General features: G+C 47.0%; 1 protein-coding gene across 1 annotated transcript in view; it reads right to left on the bottom strand.

Annotated features, from left to right (window-relative positions):
* Positions 1-447: 447 nt before the first annotated feature.
* LOC107112485 (myeloperoxidase-like) overlaps positions 448-17567 on the bottom strand; it is a 22140-nt gene continuing 5020 nt past the window's right edge. Inside the window, exons 3-13 of the mRNA XM_015413628.1 lie at positions 17245-17338; positions 14975-15150; positions 13643-13766; positions 11807-11936; positions 9824-10027; positions 8949-9264; positions 6945-7105; positions 6366-6618; positions 3657-3827; positions 2186-2423; positions 448-712 (exon numbers count right to left, since the gene is read on the bottom strand). Coding sequence (XP_015269114.1) covers positions 448-712; positions 2186-2423; positions 3657-3827; positions 6366-6618; positions 6945-7105; positions 8949-9264; positions 9824-10027; positions 11807-11936; positions 13643-13766; positions 14975-15150; positions 17245-17338 — 2132 coding nt within the window. The remainder of the gene's footprint in view (positions 713-2185; positions 2424-3656; positions 3828-6365; positions 6619-6944; positions 7106-8948; positions 9265-9823; positions 10028-11806; positions 11937-13642; positions 13767-14974; positions 15151-17244; positions 17339-17567) is intronic.

The following is a 17567-nucleotide window of genomic DNA, read 5'->3' as shown; positions in this document are numbered from 1 at the left end:
CTTTGGTCTGCAGAATGGTTGCTCTTAGGGATGATCAGACTTCCCCGGTTCCATTTCTTTCATGTTTTGGAACCTGCAGTTCAACTCTCTTAAATCTCAGGTTTTTAACAGAACGGATTTCCAGGATTTCCAGTAGAGATCTTTCACATCACCTACTACCTGACCCTTTTAGGTGGTGAGACCGATTGTACCTGGGACCTTCTGCATCCCAAGCAGATGTTCTACCACTAAGCTGCATTCCATCCCCAGGTTCTTGGGGTCAACCTCAACAGGGGAAACAAAGTCTTATTTCATCAGTCTCAGGCTCATAGGGCTCACTGTGTGCATACTGTGCTGATGAAAAGTCACTCAGTCCATATAAACAGGTGCTTCAGATATTTGTAGGGCTGAACCTTGGAAAGCCCATTTCGGGGCTTAGCCCTCCCTGAGTTCTGTCTCCAAGTAAGATCAGGGTGCACAGCCAGAGGCCGACGGCGGCTCCTTTTGCCCTCCTCCTTTCACGCCAACATCATTCTCTTCTTTCCAAGCTGACAAGTCAAGTCCCATGACTTCTGTGCAGTTCACAAAATCTCTGGGGTACTGGCTCCTCGTGAAAACGTCCATGGGTACCTCCTTGATGTGTGTGTTGTCACAAATTATGCGGGACAATGATGCACGGCTAAGAACATGGCGTTGCCGAGGAGTGAAAACACTGGGGTTCTCCCACCAGAATCTGTAAGCAAAGAAAGTACAGCAGGGGGGAAGGAGGAAGAGGTTAATTGACTTTACACTGTCAGTTTTCTTAATACTTATAGCTCATTCTGCTGCCAGTCACAGAGATAGCCAGCTTACAGAGGGCACCTGAGCTGTGGCTGATGGACACATACTAAGGTCACCCTTCTGAGATGCCTCCCAACATGATCAACTCTCAGGGGTCATTGCGTAGAAAAAGAGGTGCAGGAGCTCATTAGCATGACTTATTTGCATACGCCACACCCCCTGACATCACCGGAAATGTGTCAGAAGGCAACACCCACAGTTCAGGCTCCACTGGACTGTTTTGGATTGCTAGCTATGGGGGGGAGGGGGGGAACGTGCAGATCTGTCCTGGCAGAGGAAGGAGAGCTTGTACCTGAATAAAACTTGGTCTTAAAGGTGCCACTGGACTGTTTTGGATTGCTAGCTTTGGCGGGGGGGAATGCACAGATCTGCTCTCACAGAGGAGGGAGAGCTTGTACCTGAAGGCGGGCCGGGGGGGGGCTCTGCAACTTACCTGGCTGCTTCTTGCTCCTCGTGGCCTGACTGAGGGCTGCTGGGAGCAGGGGGCGGGGCTTGTTGCATGTGCCCGGCCCCTGGGTTCCTTACTGCCGGAGCTCCACTCCTGTGTGCTCCCGCAGGAAATTACCCCTGTCAACTCTTATATTCAAGCTTACTTTTGGAACTGATGGGCTAGAAACTTGTTTTTCAAGAACCTGCAAGCAAAAGCAGGCGCTCCAGATGCAGAATACTGCCCAAATACCAAATCCTGCATTGACACAGAACAGCACTGTATATAAAACACTACCTGTTACCTTGAAGAACGACCAGGCGACTACTGGTGACTGTTAGGAGATGGGCAGATGTGGCACATTCCAATCTTAAAATATGCCACAAATTACATCCACCCAGGAAAAATCCTTTTGTGGACCACAGGATGCCCACCAGCCCCACAGCCAGAAATTTTGGGTTGGTGGGGCATGGGGAAATTTTGTGGGGCAGCAGGGGGGGGGGAGAGGTAGCCACACACCTTCCCTGAACTCCAAGCAGTGATTTTGCCACTTGGAAGGTGTGTGGCTGCCCCTCCCCCCCCTTCCTGCAAGATTTAAAGGATCCTCCAGCTGATCAGTGGGCCACGTGCTCCCACCATTCAGCTGGAGGGCCCTTTTAATGTCACAGGATGGGAGGGAGGGGAAGAGGGGCAGCAGCTGTTGTGGGGCATGTCTCACATTTGAGGGGGCGGAGCCCTGAAATGCCCCGCCGTAGCTACAGGCCCGATGCCTGCACTGTTTGGGGGAGTTTCCATGCCACATTATGCTTGCAGTGAGAAAGGCGGAGTATAAAAAATGTAAATAAATAAATGAAAAACAAATAAGTGGCCCTAGCTGCCAGTTTTAGTGCTATTTACAGGCATCTACATGAGATGTTAGAGACTCGGAAGTCAACCCACCGGTCGCCATCTCGGATCTTTCGAAACTGCTTCCCGATGAGACATGTAAGGAGAGGCCCCACCCTTCCATTGGGAACAAAGGGTTCGGCCATTGACCCAATCCAGATGTCGATATTGTCCGGTGTCCCATAAAGTTCAATGAACTTCTTTGCCAGTTTAGGGTTTTGCAGCACAGCAGCGAGTTCAGCCTCGTTGCGCGGTTCAGAGAGGCCACAAAAACGCCTCCAGGCATTGTACCCTGTGAGAACAGAAAGGGACTGTTATTCTAACCCCCCCTCTAGATGTGAAGTGCATCGGAAGCACAGTAGCCAGGTGCAGAAGAGCAGCGGGGAGTCCCCCGTACCTTTGATGATTGTATAGAAGAGGGGCTTTGAGCTGGTACTGCTTTTCTGCCCCCTGAATTATAAGAGATATTTTCCAAACCGATTTCTTCTTTACACTGAGTGCCAGCACAGCACAGAAAATGCCCTGTTTCCAGCTCCCAGCTTCCACTTCCATAAAGGCAGGGGCACAGACAGCAGGGCTTGAGAGTTAGATCTTAGGTGGCAGGCTGGATGGTAAGAGCTTCAGAGAGCCGGTTATCCCAGTCCTCCACCAGCTCAACCAACGAGGCGCCAGGGGGCATTGGATCCCGCAGAGCTTCCTGAAGCCGACTAGGGTCCATTTGGCTCCGCAGGGGAGCATAAATATGCTTGCCCCCTAAGCAGGGTGGGCATGATATGCTCAGCCGGACCTTCAGGGCGAAGTGATCAGACCATGGGACTACGTCCATAGTCATCAGATCCACATGTTTCCCCATCCCAAAAATCAAATCCAGTGTGTGGCCTGCTTGGTGCGTGGGAGTCGATCTAAACTGGGGGGATCCCAGTGCCTCTATGGATGACACTAGGCCCCTGGCCTGGACAGATGCTGCATCATCGGCATGGACATTGAAGTCACCCAGGATCAGAAACCTGGGATATTCCCGTGCCCAGCCTGATACAGCATCTAACAGGTCGGACAGGGTATTTGACGGTGCGTTAGGCGGTCGGTACACCAGCCAGATAGCCAGACTCTCCTCGACGTCACATGCCAGACCAACATATTCAATGCCAGAGATGGTTGGGGTGGGGAGTGACCTGAAGGAACAAAATTCACGGATAAGCAGAGCCACACCTCCCCTCTGCCCATACGTCCGCGGCTGATGAAAGACCGAGAACCCAGGTGGGGCAAGCTGGTGCAAGGCGACAGTTTCACTATCCCTCACCCAAGTCTCAGTCACACAAGCCAGGTCTACCTGTGACTCCATAAAGATATTACAGAGAAATCACAATTCTGCACAATTTGTGTGCTCTCCCTCCTCCCAGTGGAGCTCTGTCTAAACTGTTGCTCTGGAACTTCTTAATGCTCAAGGAACTGGGATGAGTGAAATTTAATATGATTACAAAAGGACCAGACCAAAGTATGGAAGATTGATATGGATCTCTTCTACCTGGCAGGCCATGATCTCTTCCCCGTTGCAGGTTCAGAGCTGCCAGATCGAGGCCTATTTCTTCCACTTGCTCAAAAAGCCGATCTTGGAGCTCCTTAACCATCATTTGGTTCTGCTTCATCAGCTTGGAATGGTCGACCAGGAAACCACGGATAAGGGGGTCGATGCCACCTGAAACGGAAAGGAAACAGAGACTGAAGTTAGCCTCGTCGGTCCATAGCAAAATCCAGGAACAAAAGCAATGTTATACGGTTGCATTTTATTTTTATTTTTTTGCCATCAAGTCACAGTCAACTTACGGCAACCCATGAGATGTTCAGAGATGGTTTGCCGTTGCCCGCTTCTGCGTAGCCACCCTGGACCTCCTTGATGGCCTCAACTGACCAGGGCCGACCCTGCTTAGCTTCTGAGATCTGATGAGATCAGGCTAGCTTGGGCTATACGGGTCAGGACTCAATTTTTATTAGGGCCAAGTGCAAATAACACAAAACAGTGTGCAAGTTTTCAAATCTTCCAGAAGTCTCCATCAGACTGGATCTTTAAAAAAAAAAATGGAGAGGAAGAAGCTCTTTCAGGCCATGATCTCTTGTGTGTATAAAACCAGGCAGATTGGAACAGACAATGGATCGTATCCAGACAAAATTGCCCATCAGAGGAATGGACCTTCTCTGCCACCCTCCTCCCACTACAGACTAGGGATATCCATAAAATGTTTCCCCTGGGATATTGGGGACCCAGAGGAATGACATGGGTGTGTGTTTATGAGTTGAACAGGGGAATCAGTGGAAACTGCCAATTTAATGTGTTGTTGTTGTTGTTGTTCAGTCGCACAGTCGAGTCCGACTCTTCGCGACCCCATGGACCAGATCACGCCAGGCCCTCCGGTCTTCCACCGTCCTCTGAAGTTTGCTCAATTTCATATTTGTTGCATCTATGACACTGTCCAACCATCTCATCCTTTGCCGTCCCCGTCTTCTTTGACCTTCAGTCTTTCCCAGCATCAGGGTCTTCTCCAGTGAGTGCTCCCGTCTCATTGGGTGGCCAAAGTATTTGAGATTTAGTTTCATTATCTGGCCTTCCAGGGGAACAGTCAGGGTTTATTTCTTTTAGGATTGACTGATTTGATGTTCTTGCAGTCCAAGGGACTCTCTTCTCCAGCACCATAGTTCAAAAGAATCTATTCTTCGGTGCTCGGCCTTCCTTATAGTCCAACTCTCATTGCCATACATGACTACTGGGAATACCATTGCTTTGACCATGTGGACTTTTGTTGGCAGGGTCATGTCTCTACTTTTTATCATGCTGTTTAGGTTCGCCATCGCTTTCCTCCCAATATGTATCCCGCCCCATTTGTATGAAGCCACACATATTGAAAGTGTTGTATCAGTGTTATATCAGCATTTATCATTGACTGAATGATATTTTGGGGGAAGCTGATCAGCACTATGTTCAATCATCTTCTGCAGTAAATTCCCAGGACCAAGAATACATCCACATGTTTGGATCCTGCCCTATTGCTACATAAGAACAATCATTTGCAACTGGATTGGCTTGTCCACACAGGATGATCCAGTTGTGAATGACTGCTACGGTGCAGCAGTTGGCAGACATCCAGTGATGTGGATGCAGCCCAGGTTATTTTCGGAGGTCAGCCCCAGATAGGGGAGGTATGTTTGGCCTGAGTGCAGTCAGTAGGGGTACTACAAAAGCAGCCCCACTTCTCTAAAATATTACTTCTGTTTTCACTGCATCGTCCTTTTCTCCTCTCTCAACCTCACCAAGTGAAACTGACAAGAAGAAGAAGAGGAGGAGGAGGAGGAGGAGGAGGAGATTGGATTTATACCTCACTCTTCACTACTTAATGGAGTCTCAGAGCGGTTTACAATCTCCTTTCCCTTCCCCTCCTCACAACAGACACCCTGTGAAGTAGGTGGGGCTGAAAGAGCTCTTTCAAGAACTGCCCTTGAGAGAACAGCTCTGAGAGAACTTGTGACTGACCCAAGGTCATACCAGCGGCTACATGTGGAGAAGTGGGGAATCAAACCTTGTTCTCCCAGATTAGAGTCTGCGTTCCTTACCACTCCACCAAACTGCTTATGGTAATCAGTTTCATTGCTCCCTTGGATTAACTGTAATCATGACCTAGGGCAATTCTGCATCTAGCATTTGCTCCACATTTTCTCAACTGGGAGGGAAAAGTGCAGCTCAAAACCACCTTCAGATGCCTTGGGGCAACACAGTACTGACTGCAAAGTCACCCCTGAATGGCCATAAACTTATGCAGAAGGTACTATAGATTCCAATGATCAAAGAAAGCGAAAGCGGCATGGAGTGCGGAGGGAGGCTCCTATAAAATCAGATTATCAAAGGAAATGAAACCAGCATGCAATGCAGAGGGGAATTTCTGTTCCAAGGTGGGTTTCCTAAAACAATGGAGGGGAAAGCCAATGCAGAATCAGCCTTAGTCTGTGATGAGGCTACCCCCCCTTACATTTATCCATGTTCCCGATCAGTGCTACTGCACCACAGTGCTAGTGTGAAATCCACTCCCTATGGAAATAACAAGTGTGTTTAAGAAAATGCTTCTCAAATTCCTGATGCTTCTCTTTCTAGAATGCATTCTGAATCTGTTCGTTCTTCTTTTGCAAGGCCCTTTCTACAAGGAGGTCCACCACACTGCAACGACGAAGGCAAAGAGCCCACGCTCACCTTCCCGTATGATTCTCCATGACGCGCAGAAGGTGAGATGAAGCAGTACGGAGGAATAAGGAACCAGCGGTCTGAAGTCTTCGCCCAAACGGGACACCAAGGGTGGGATGGAACCGTGGCCAAATCGGAAGGCAAGGGAGAACACGTTAGCGACGGTGGGATCCACTGAGTCGTCGTAGCCCTTGTACAGAGGCAACTGTTTATGAAATTCATCACCCAGTACGAGGGGCATGTAGTCTCGGAATGTGATCACCTGCAAGGGAACCCAGAAGGTATTGTTAAAGTTATACTGCTGCATTCGTGGTGCTTTTCAGAGTGACATAAGGAGTAGGGAGAAATCTCTACCCTGAGGAGCTCACAATATAAAACTTGGACAATGGGGTGAAGCAGGGGAGGGGAGAGAGGGAAAAGAGAGTGCCGGAATTGGTCTGTGGTAGAAGAATGTGGGCAGGATAGAGGAAAAGGTTCCTGGGAGCAAGGGCCTCTTAACATGTCCATTGGAAGGCATGCACCGATAAACAAGATTTTTGAGCAAAACAAAGGCAGAAGAGCCCTTTGGACTGGGAGGAAGGCAGATACCTGATTCACAGCGCCAATGATCTTCCGGGCCTCTTGATAGAGCTTGTCTCCATCCCAGTGGGGGTTCAGTCGCTTCAGCTCCATAGCCATGCGGTTGTGTTCCCGGACGAACAATGTATGGATGGCAGTCAAGCCCAGATTTTCTGTCACTCGCTTGTCCCCTGCAATAGGCCACACCAACGCTGTGGAACGAGCTCCCTAACGAGATTAGAGCTCTACGGGATCTCCAGCAGTTCCGTAGAGCTGTAAAGACGGAGCTGTTTCGCCAAGCATTCCAATAAAAACTGATTGCTCCGGTGGGACCACACTAGGACTTTATTATAGGACTAGGGAAAAGGCCCGTTGTGGAAATATGGCGGATGACAGGGTGGTGGGGACATATACTGCTGTTGTTCTGTTATAACATCTTCAGAACACCATCTTGGTTTTATGATTCGGAGTGAGTATTGGAGCACCGATATTTTTAATAACTGTATTATGTTGTAGTATTGTATTTTATACTGTTCTTACTGTTTTAATCTGGCATTTATGCCCTTGTTAGCCACCCTGAGCCTTCAGGGAGGGCGGGATACAAATCTAAAGAATAATTAAATAAAAAATAAATTAAATAAATACAACGGCCTCTAGAAAGAGGCTCTGGGCGGGTGCCCCGGCCTTGGACACTCGGTGTCAATTTGCTGTGGCGACCTCAACAGGGTATAATGACACTGAGTCCACCATTTTCTCCAGAGGAACTGATCTCTGCTACCTAAAGAACAGTTGTGATTTTGAGTGCTCTCCAGCCTTCACCTGGAGATTGGCAACGATGGTTCCCCAGAAGGGAATGGTTGGTTTGGAGGGTAAGCCTACCATTTTCTCCAGGGGAACTGATCTCTGCCATCTGGAAAGCAGTTGTAATTCTGAGTGATCTCCAGCCCTCACATTAGAGGCAAAAGCCAATCAAGTCACATATGCAAACGACCTCTGTGTTCCGAGGCAGGGGCCAATGAGGCTGCATATGCAAATAACCTCTGTGTTCTGACTGGCTATGGGGGGAAGAGGAACAGCAAAATGTTTAGAATGTTGGAGGCAGGACTCACGCAAAGCAGCCAGTGAATAGGGAGACCCTCTGATAGACAGATCAGAGAGCGAACTGATTTTGGAGCGTGTGGAATGTTCTAGAGAAGTGCCACTACCATTTGGCTTTTATTTATAAGGGAGATGCCGCTGTATTTATTTATTTAGCCTAACTGTATTTATTGAAATTGTATGAATTGTATTTTATTTTTTATTTGCTGGGTTTTAACTGTATTTTGGTTTTAAATTGTTCGTAAGCTGCCCTGAGCCGCTTCAGCGGGAGGGCGGGGTAGAGATTTAATAAATAAATAATAAATAAAATATGAAATAGGTCACAGCCAGTGCTCCCTCTCTGCTCTGGAGTCTTGCGAGCAAAAATTCTACTTTGTGAGCTCCTGGCATTAAAGTTGTGAGCGAGCAATTTGGCTGCTGCAGAAATTAAGTTTGCTCTGGAGCCCTCCTTCCTGAGCCAAGACAAAAACGTGTGAGCTGGAGGCTAACAAACTGTGAGCTAGCTCGCACTAACTCAGCTTAGAGGGAACACTAGTCACAGCCCTTTCTCTTTTTGCATTTCCCACCTAATTCCAGACAATTTAAGTTTCTAAGGAGTCGCCAAACTAGAAAGCAGATTCATTAACACTCTTTTCTGCCATATCACCACCTGAGCATTGTGCTGCAGTGGCTAGAGGGAAGGACTGGGATCTATGAGACCCAGATTCGAATCCTCACTCTGCCACAGAAATTCACTCTGTGACCTTGGGTCAGTTACACTCAGCCTAACCTACCTCACAGGGTTGTTGAAGGAGAAGGATGTACGTCTCTTTGGGTCCCCACTAGGGAGAAAGGCAAGGTATAAAAGATGGGCAAGTGGGGTTCGGCGTATGCTATTGATGCTCATGTCGGTGTTTAAAGACAAAACAGAACCATGATGAACCAGCCAAGACATACCTGCTATAAAACAAGGGATGTTGTCTGTCTTGTTTGTGTGCAGACAGAGACTTCTGGAATTGTTCTCAAAGGGAAGCAGCCCGAGCCCTCCGTCCGTGAAGTTCTGGTTGAGGGCCATCAAGCCCAGAGAGTTCGTTCTGTTCCGCAGACTCTTTGCCAAAGGCTCTTCACTCCCATACACCATGCTGGTGTCCAGGAACGAGGTGATTGAGTTGATCTGCTCACGGATTAATGTCGTGGGGTTACACACCGGGGCAGTCCGAATGAAGGGCATGCAGACTCCTGGCTCATGTATTCGTGGATCTCCAGGAGGAATCTGTTGAAAACAGTCCATAAGGTCGTACGGAATCAAAGTATGTCAGCTGTACAGATGGGGTGACATTGAGCACTTAAACTGGCTGAACTGTCATAGCTTCTGTTCCATGAGACATGTCACACCATTCTCCACCTACGGTGGATGAGCTCAGTTCACACCTAGCATTACATCCAGCAAACATATGGAGTAGAAGGCCAAATACTGCATGCATTCATTCATTCATTCATTCATTCCATTCCATTCCATTCCATTCCATTCCTATTCTGTTCTTTTTGTCTAACAGGCCCATCACACAGCTAAAAATAAGGCATTTAAGATATCCTAACAATAAAAACTAAGAAACAGCAAAAAAAAATATTCCAGAGTTATTAAAAAGCAAAGTGGCAAATAAAATTTTATTTTTTTAGGTTGCAAAATTGCTCCAGGGATTAGGCAGAAAGTGGGTTGGGTTGGTGACTTCACAGGCACCACCCAATAGGCATCCTCCAGTTTCTACCATGGTTTCATCAGTACATTTTTCCTTCCCTCTGAGAATCAATAATGCAGAAATGATGGTTACCTGCATAGGGAAGCATGGAGGCTCATATTTGCAGCTGGTACTACAGTGGGCTTCCTTATGCTCAACGTTGGTTTGCGTCATGGGTGCTAAATCCATGTCATGGTCAACCCACTGGCCCCAATGCATGAAAGCCAGGGAGCGTTCCTGGTCATCTGTGATATTCTCGTTGGCGGTGGCAATGATCTTATTGGAAACTTCCCGCACCTGTGAAGAGGCACCCAAGAGCCATCAAACCTGGTCCCAGAGCCAATGAAAGGATCCCACTCCAACCCCAGCAGCCAGCCACAGAAAAACCAGACATTTCCTTTTGATATATGATATTCACACCCTACTGGCACATTGAGTCTTAATCATATGTTGATAGGACAGCAGATTTCAGGTGGGTAAACATGTCAGTCTGATTTCAGGTGGGTAAACATGTCAGTCTGAAGTAGAATAAAATCTGGGTCCAGTAGCACCTTAAAGACCAACACAATTTCCCAGGGAATAAGCTTTCATGAGTCAAATCTAATTTCATTGGTCTTTAAGGTGCTAATGGCCTTGGGTTTTTTCCGGAAGCGGGGCGGCCGGAAGCAGGGGGTGGGGCTTCGTCATGTGCCCCGCCCCCGTACCTCACCCGGGGAAACTGCAATCCCCCGCGATCCCCCCCGAAATGATCTCTGGCTACAGAGCATTAACATATAGATAACAGTTATCAAAAATAGGCCGAATTGTAGCCTCAATAAGATTTAAAATCATACAGTATTCATAAACAGGACCTTATGTAATTCGATGTGTTTTGACCAACTGGCCTTCTCCAGCGGTCAAGCATAAATAATACACATGGGCTCAATGCTGCAATAATTAAAAAAGTATTCATCAATATAGGACAAAGTGAAAATTATAATAATTATCGATTCAAGGCTATGTGCAATAGAGGCCTCATATGATATTGCCTAATCAGGTGCCTTAGATGGTACTGCAATAATATGCCTTCCTATTTTGGTCCTAAATATGTTATTTCAAACGTAATCTAGAGTTCATGTGTCGTAATGGTGTGTAGCGTCCTGATTAGGACACAAGGCAATATCGTATGAGGCCTCTATTGTACATCTTAGCCTTCAACCACGATAATTATTATAATATAATTTTCACTTGGTCCTATATTGATGAATACTTGGTTTTATTATCACAACATTGAGCCTATGTGTATTATTTACGCTTGACCACTGAAGACGGCCAGTTGGCCAAACTGCGTTGGGTCACATAAGGTCCTGTTTATGACCACTGTATGATTTTAATTCTTATTGAGGCTACAATTGGGCCTATAACTGTTTTTAAATCATTTGTAATAGATACATGTATTCTTGATAACCTGTATTATCTGTATGTTAATGTTCCGAATCTATTGATTTTAAGATTGGGCCTCCTATTTGTATGCATTTAACCTTTTGGGTTCATAATTCATATATCTTGGGTTAAGTTTTTTGTTCCCCTTCTTCTTCGTTTCAACCCAATGGCTACATCATTCCAATTAAAGGACCAAATGAGATTAGGGTCATGTGATGAGAACTACCTTGTGCCACACAAAAATACCTCATGATGGGTTTAGCTCTTGAAGACCTTGATCTCAGTCTGCCCTGTATCACCTAACTGCAGGCTAAAGTCCACAGCCTTCTCTCGAGCTTTTTAATAGCACTTAACTTGTGATGGTTTTATACTGTGGCCGAAAGGGAAATGTGTATTATGACTTGATTTCATTTTGAATATCTCTGTTTCATTGATGTGACACTTTTAAATGTTTGAAAGTCACTTTGGGAATGTTTGAAAGTGAAAGTGTAGGGTATAATTTTTTAAAAAATACAAATAAATGAAATTATTCTGGCGTGTGCATCAAGGAAGTCCAAGGATCACTTACAATGTCATCCTTAACAGAATTCCGACTTTCTAGACCCATTGATTTCAACATTAACTCTGCTTAGGATGACATTGTTAGGCACTTACCAGTGGGAGAGGATATCCATTATAAAGTTTCCCCTCAGTGAGGCCCTGGGGAAGAGACTTGCCATCCTCATATTCAGCTGGCAGCCAGCGGGCATAGCCGTGGTTGGATGCTCCATAGTGTGGGTGTTTCCTAGGACATAAAGGGAGGGAAGTTTGTTTGGAAGGCTTTCTCTTTCTCATCCCAAAGGCCTTGAAGCTCTGCCCGTGGCTGAGGTACAGAGCTTCTCATTAAGAGTCTTCTAAGTGACCATGTCCTCTTATGGAACTCCCTACTCGAGGAGGTTCACCAGCCATCTTGTCTGCTGGCTTTTAAGAGGACAAGAAGAAACAGAGAGCTCGGAACCTGGTTAAGCATTATAGCCACTTGAGCCACAAGGAAAGGCGACATACAAATCTTGTAATTGATTGATTGATTGATTGATTAATAGTGGACAGCTTTTGACTGCTTTGTGCTGTCGCAAAAGGAACAGGAAAGCTAGGCCTGGACTTAGAGCTGCCAACTCCGAGTTGGGAAATTCCAGGAGATCTGAGGGTACAATTTGGGGAGGGGAAAGAACTCAGCAGTCCATCGAGGCCAGGGGAATTGATCCCTCCAGTCTGGAGATCAGTTGTAATTCTGGGAGAACGAGAGGCCCCGCCTGAGGGTTGGCAAGCTTGGGAAGGCTGCTCGTGATGGGGAAGCATCCCGAAGCATCATAGGATGAAAGGCCGTTCCTGCAACGGCTCATCACTTGTTGTTTGGTGGGGCGGGTTGGAAAGCCCTTGGAACTGAGCAGCAGCTCCTTTTGGTGTTGATGTGGCATGGTGGGTGAGGGAGATGAATAGGGTTGCCCAGCTTCAGGTTGGGAAATACCAGGAGATTTTGGAGAAAGAGCCTGATGGGTTTTGGGGAGGGGATGGACTTCAAAGGGGTGGAATGCCATGGAGTCCACCTTCCAAAGCAGCCATTTTCTCCAGGTGAACTGGTCTCTGTCACCTGGAGATCAGCTGTAAAAGCAGGCGCTCTCCAGCCACTCCCTGGAGGCTTACCTCCTGGAGGTTGGCAACCCTAGAGATGAAGCTTGACACCTCTCAGCCAATGTTCCCTCTAAGCTGTGGAGTCTTGTGAGCAAAAATTCTACTTTGTGAGCTGCTGGCATTAAAGTTGTGAGCAAGTGATTTGGCTACTGCATACATTAGTTTGCTCTGGAGCCCTCCTTCCTGAGCTAAGACAAAAAGGTGTGAGCCGAAGGCTAAAAAACTGTGAGCTAGCTCACACTGACTCAGCTTAGAGGGAACACTGCTCTCAGCCCATTTCATGTGCAGACAAGGATGCACAAAGCCAGAAAAGGCCCCTCCCTGGAGATCTCACTGGAAGTGCTGCAAGGATTGTCTGTTTACCGGGGGGGGGGGTGTTGATGGATTACAAACAGCAAACATCTTTTAGAGAGGGAAAGATGTTTGGGGCTGTCCCATTTCCAGTTGTAATGTGTTTCATTAGGATTGTAAGCTGCCTTGAGTCAAGAGGAAAATTTAAGTAAAGTAAAAATAAAATTTCAGTAAGTAAATAAATAAGTCACTGGCTGAGTGTGGAGCCAGGGTAGAGTTGACCAAATGACAGTAGCTGTTGGCTTTCTAGAACATGCCCCCTTAAATAGGCTGATCTTTGTGACGTAGATCAGCTATTTGCATTTCTTTCACAAACAAACATACAAAATATATGTGAAGATATTACAAACACACACACACACACCAGCTCTACAGCCTCGGACTGATTTCCTGTCCAGGTGCGTTTCACTGTAAAAGTAAAATCATGGCAGGTCCTAATCGTGGATCTCACATGACCCATCTCCCTACCTGTTGTTGCATTCTCCAGTGATGGTCCGGTAGACGCTGCTCTCTGGACATCTCATAGGCCGGGTGAGATAGTCACATCCAGTGGCTTTGGAGATCATTTCCTTCTGGGTGTGGCTGAGCACATCTGAATGATCAATCAACCAGAAGTCAATGTTACCTGTTTCTTCCTTTTACTTGGGAAGGGATGCTTGGCATCTGTGACTTATAAAGATTACTTTAAAGACACTTTTTGAAATGGCTGACAAAAGTTTAGTATACCAATTTCCTGATTTTACTCCTCTAGCTCAGGAGCCCCCAGCCTTTTGGAGAATGTGGGCACCTCTGGAATTATGGCAAGCGGAACCACAACATGGCTGTCACAGGAGGCGGAGCCTGCCACAACATGTCAGGGAGCTGGGCTATGTAGAGCTCTAATAGTAACTCTTTAGCATTTCAAGCAGAAACTCTCTTTTAACAGGATGTCTTTAATCTGCCCAGCCAATCAGAAGCCCAGCTTACCTAGCCCCACCCATTTTCTAAAAGTGTTTGGCAAGCACCAGGAAAGGTGTCAGCAGGCACCCATGAGCACCACGTTGGGGTCTCCTGCTATTTTGAATCACTCAGATTCTTTGTTTTATAAGGTGAGGGTATCAGTATTTTAAAGAAATGACACACATCTATGCAGGGCTTTTTTTGTAGAAAAAGCCCAGCAGGAACTCATTAGCATAATAGGCCACACCCAACAGCAGAACTCATTAGCCTATTAGGCCACCGCCCTGACAGCACAACTCATTAGCATATTAGGCCACACACCCATGTTACCGGAAGTGTTGTCATCCAGCCACGCCCACCTTTTGCTTCTTATTCTGTTGACCTTGTTTGTGGTCGAAACCCAGGGCTTTTTTTGTAGCAGGAACTCCTTTGCATGTTAGGCCACACACCCCTATTGTAGTCAGTCCTAATGCGTTTCTGCTGTTGGGTGTGGCCTATTATGCTAATGAGTTCCTGCTGGGCGTGGCCAACTTGGGAGCCAGCCGGAACTCCGTTCCTGTGCATTCCTGCCCAAAAATAGCCCTGCATCTATGTGTTGTTCTGTTCTGTGTATTTATGGATGGTTTTTGTGATTTTTCCATGCTGCTTCAGCAACATGAAAATGGGCGGCATATAAACTCTCAAAATAACCCAACACGGAAGGGTTTCCTCCTTGCCTGAATTCCATATACCTTTGCTGAAGCGCAGCTATTTTTTGGGAACATAACAAGAGTCTAGTCCTTTTTGGAACATAACAAGAGTCCTTAAGGTCCTTCTTTTAAAAATCAGCCACGAAAGCTTTCCCTCAATTCATCGCAATACCTGTGATATTGAACTGCCGATGCCAATGTTTCTCCACTTTCTTTTGGAGGAGGCTGAAAACCGTCTCCTGGTAAGCCGCAGAGCGGATTGCACTCCTGGTCTGTGCCACTGGCTCCTTTAAATGTTTCAGGAAGTCCGATGGGCTGGCGTGGTTCTTTTTCAAGTCCTCCTTTGCTCTGAAAAGAGGAGATAAGAGCATAAGAACGGCCTGTCTGAGTCAGACCAGTGGTCCTTGGCCAACCAGCTGCCCTTGGTGTTGCCAACAAACAGGACTTAGACACCAAGGGCTCCTGCTGATGTTGCCTTCCTAGGGTTGCCAACTTCCAGGCGGTGGCTAGAGACCCCCTGGGATTTCATCTGATCTCTGGGCAATAGAGATCAGTTCAAATGGAGAAAATGGCCACTTTGGAAGGTGAGCTCCATGGCACTATACCCCATTGGAAGCTCTCCTGTCCCCAAACCCCGTCCTCCTCAGGCTCTAATCCCAAAATCTCCAGGTATTTCCCAGCCCAGAACTGTCAGCCCTACTCCTAACACACTGAGGAATTTCAGACAGACGATATAATCCGGAAGAGGAACGGTTCCCAAACGGTTTCTGGTCTGTCATTTCAGACAGAACCGTTTTAGAACCGGTTCCCTACCGGAATATATTTGTAATTTCAGACACAAATGCTTCTGTCCCATTTAGGAAACGGGGCTGAAGCGTTTTACCTGTCAACCGCTTCCAAGTACTCTTCAGTTTCCTCTCCCGGTTCCGATGCGCTTTTTCCCGCCGTTTTTCGCCCGCGCGGGCGATTTCCGGCTTTTTTAAACGTTTGCTTTATAGCGCTATAGCGCTATGACGCAATAGCATTACATCAACAACACTGGAATGCCTGGAGTGTTGTGATATAGCACTATAGCGCTATGGCGCTCTAAAGCGAACGTTCCAAAAAAAAGGCGGTCTTTGCCCGCATGGGCAAAAAATGGTGGGGGAAAAGCTGTGCTGTATGAAATGGCAAACCACTTCAGATCCAGCTCTTTACCGGAAGGGGAAAGCCATGTGTGAAATGGCAGCCCTATACCGGTTTACTCCACGACGGATCAAAAACGGCTTCAAAACGGGTTTAAAAAGGTAATGTGAAGTTTACTGCCTCTGGACATGGAGGTTGTCTGTAGTCATCTTGGCTAGTAGCCATTCAGGGACCTGTCCTCCATGAACCTGCTTAATCTAACTACGGGTTCCCTGGACTTGCTGTCCCTACAGCCACAGAGAAACTACAGGAAACTTAAAAAATAAATAAATAAACAGCATAGGAGCCCATTTCAGCTCAAGACCACTTGCAGTTCTCTATGCTCCAAAATGGAGTGAATAATGCTCTGTGGGTAAACTCGCAGGTTTGCAGCCCTTAAACTTGGTGCTGGCCCCATTGTGTGGGTTTTTTGATCAGCATAGTGGCTAGCCCCTTGGATACCAAACCTCCCTAAACGTACAGGCGTAATGACCATTCTTTCACTCAAGGCTAGCAGCGGGACTGCTTGGTGTAATGAAATATGAAGGGAAGCCTATAAAGTGCACAACAGAATGCAAAACACAAACACTTTTGACATCAAAAATAGAAGATCCCTGGATAAAAAGACACTAGCAAGTTACAAGTTGGGCTTTTATGGGTGAAACCAGGCTGAATTGGATCTTCAAACCCTAGTACCATCACAAAACATAGTTTTGCTAGTCAACACAATTCAGCACTGGTCGGTTGACAACCTGGCTTTGGAACCCCTGCCTGTAAAATAAGAACAATATGGACGGAATCATCCACTTTTCCTTCCTGCCTCTCTAATGCCATCTCTTTCCTGTTGGCCCCCTTCCTTCTCTCTCCCTACTGTCTAAATGTACATTGCAAGCTCCCTGGGGCAAGCAAGAAGGAGAAGTGGATTCATGCCCCGCCTTTCACTACCCGAAGGAGTCTCAGAGCGGCTTACAATCCTCTTCCCTTCCTCTCCCCACAACAGACACCCTGTAAGGTAGGTGGGGCTGAGAGGGCTCTGAGAGAACTGCTCTTGAGAGAACTGCTCTGAGAGAACTTGTGACTGACCCAAGGTCGCCCAGCTGGCTGCATGTGGAGGAGTGGGGAATCAAACCCAGTTCTCCAGATTAGAGTCTGCCGCTCTTAACCACTACACCAAACGACACCATTTGATGACATGGCTCCAGAAGGCATCCAGCACAGCACTGGCTCTGTATATATAAATAAACCTCTTTCACCCATCTTCATTATAAGGAACCTCACCTGTCCCGTGAGTACTTGTATGCTTCATCTACCTTCTGCTTGGCTTCTTGGATACTGCTCAAAAGAGTAGGAAGGGTCAATTTCTCAGAAGCAGCTACTTTGAAAGAGAAGAGGGGTAGAAGTGTGAGGTTAGTTTGCAGCAGGACTGCAGAGGGGAAATGCTGGGGATGTTTCATAAAGGCTCATCCATAAACTAGGAAGCCCTGCATCAAAATCTAATCTCTGCCAGGAACTCAGGCTGCTTCTATATGAAAAGGTGACGACAGCCAGAAGCATGGACAGCTTCAGGAGGAGGAGGAGGAGGAGGAGGAGGAGGAGGAGGA

The sequence above is a fragment of the Gekko japonicus genome, unplaced genomic scaffold (genome assembly GCF_001447785.1).
Source record: "Gekko japonicus isolate JY-2015 unplaced genomic scaffold, Gekko_japonicus_V1.1 scaffold452, whole genome shotgun sequence".
NCBI classification, from domain to species: Eukaryota; Metazoa; Chordata; class Lepidosauria; order Squamata; family Gekkonidae; genus Gekko; species Gekko japonicus.
This window is presented reverse-complemented; position numbering and strand designations above follow the sequence as displayed.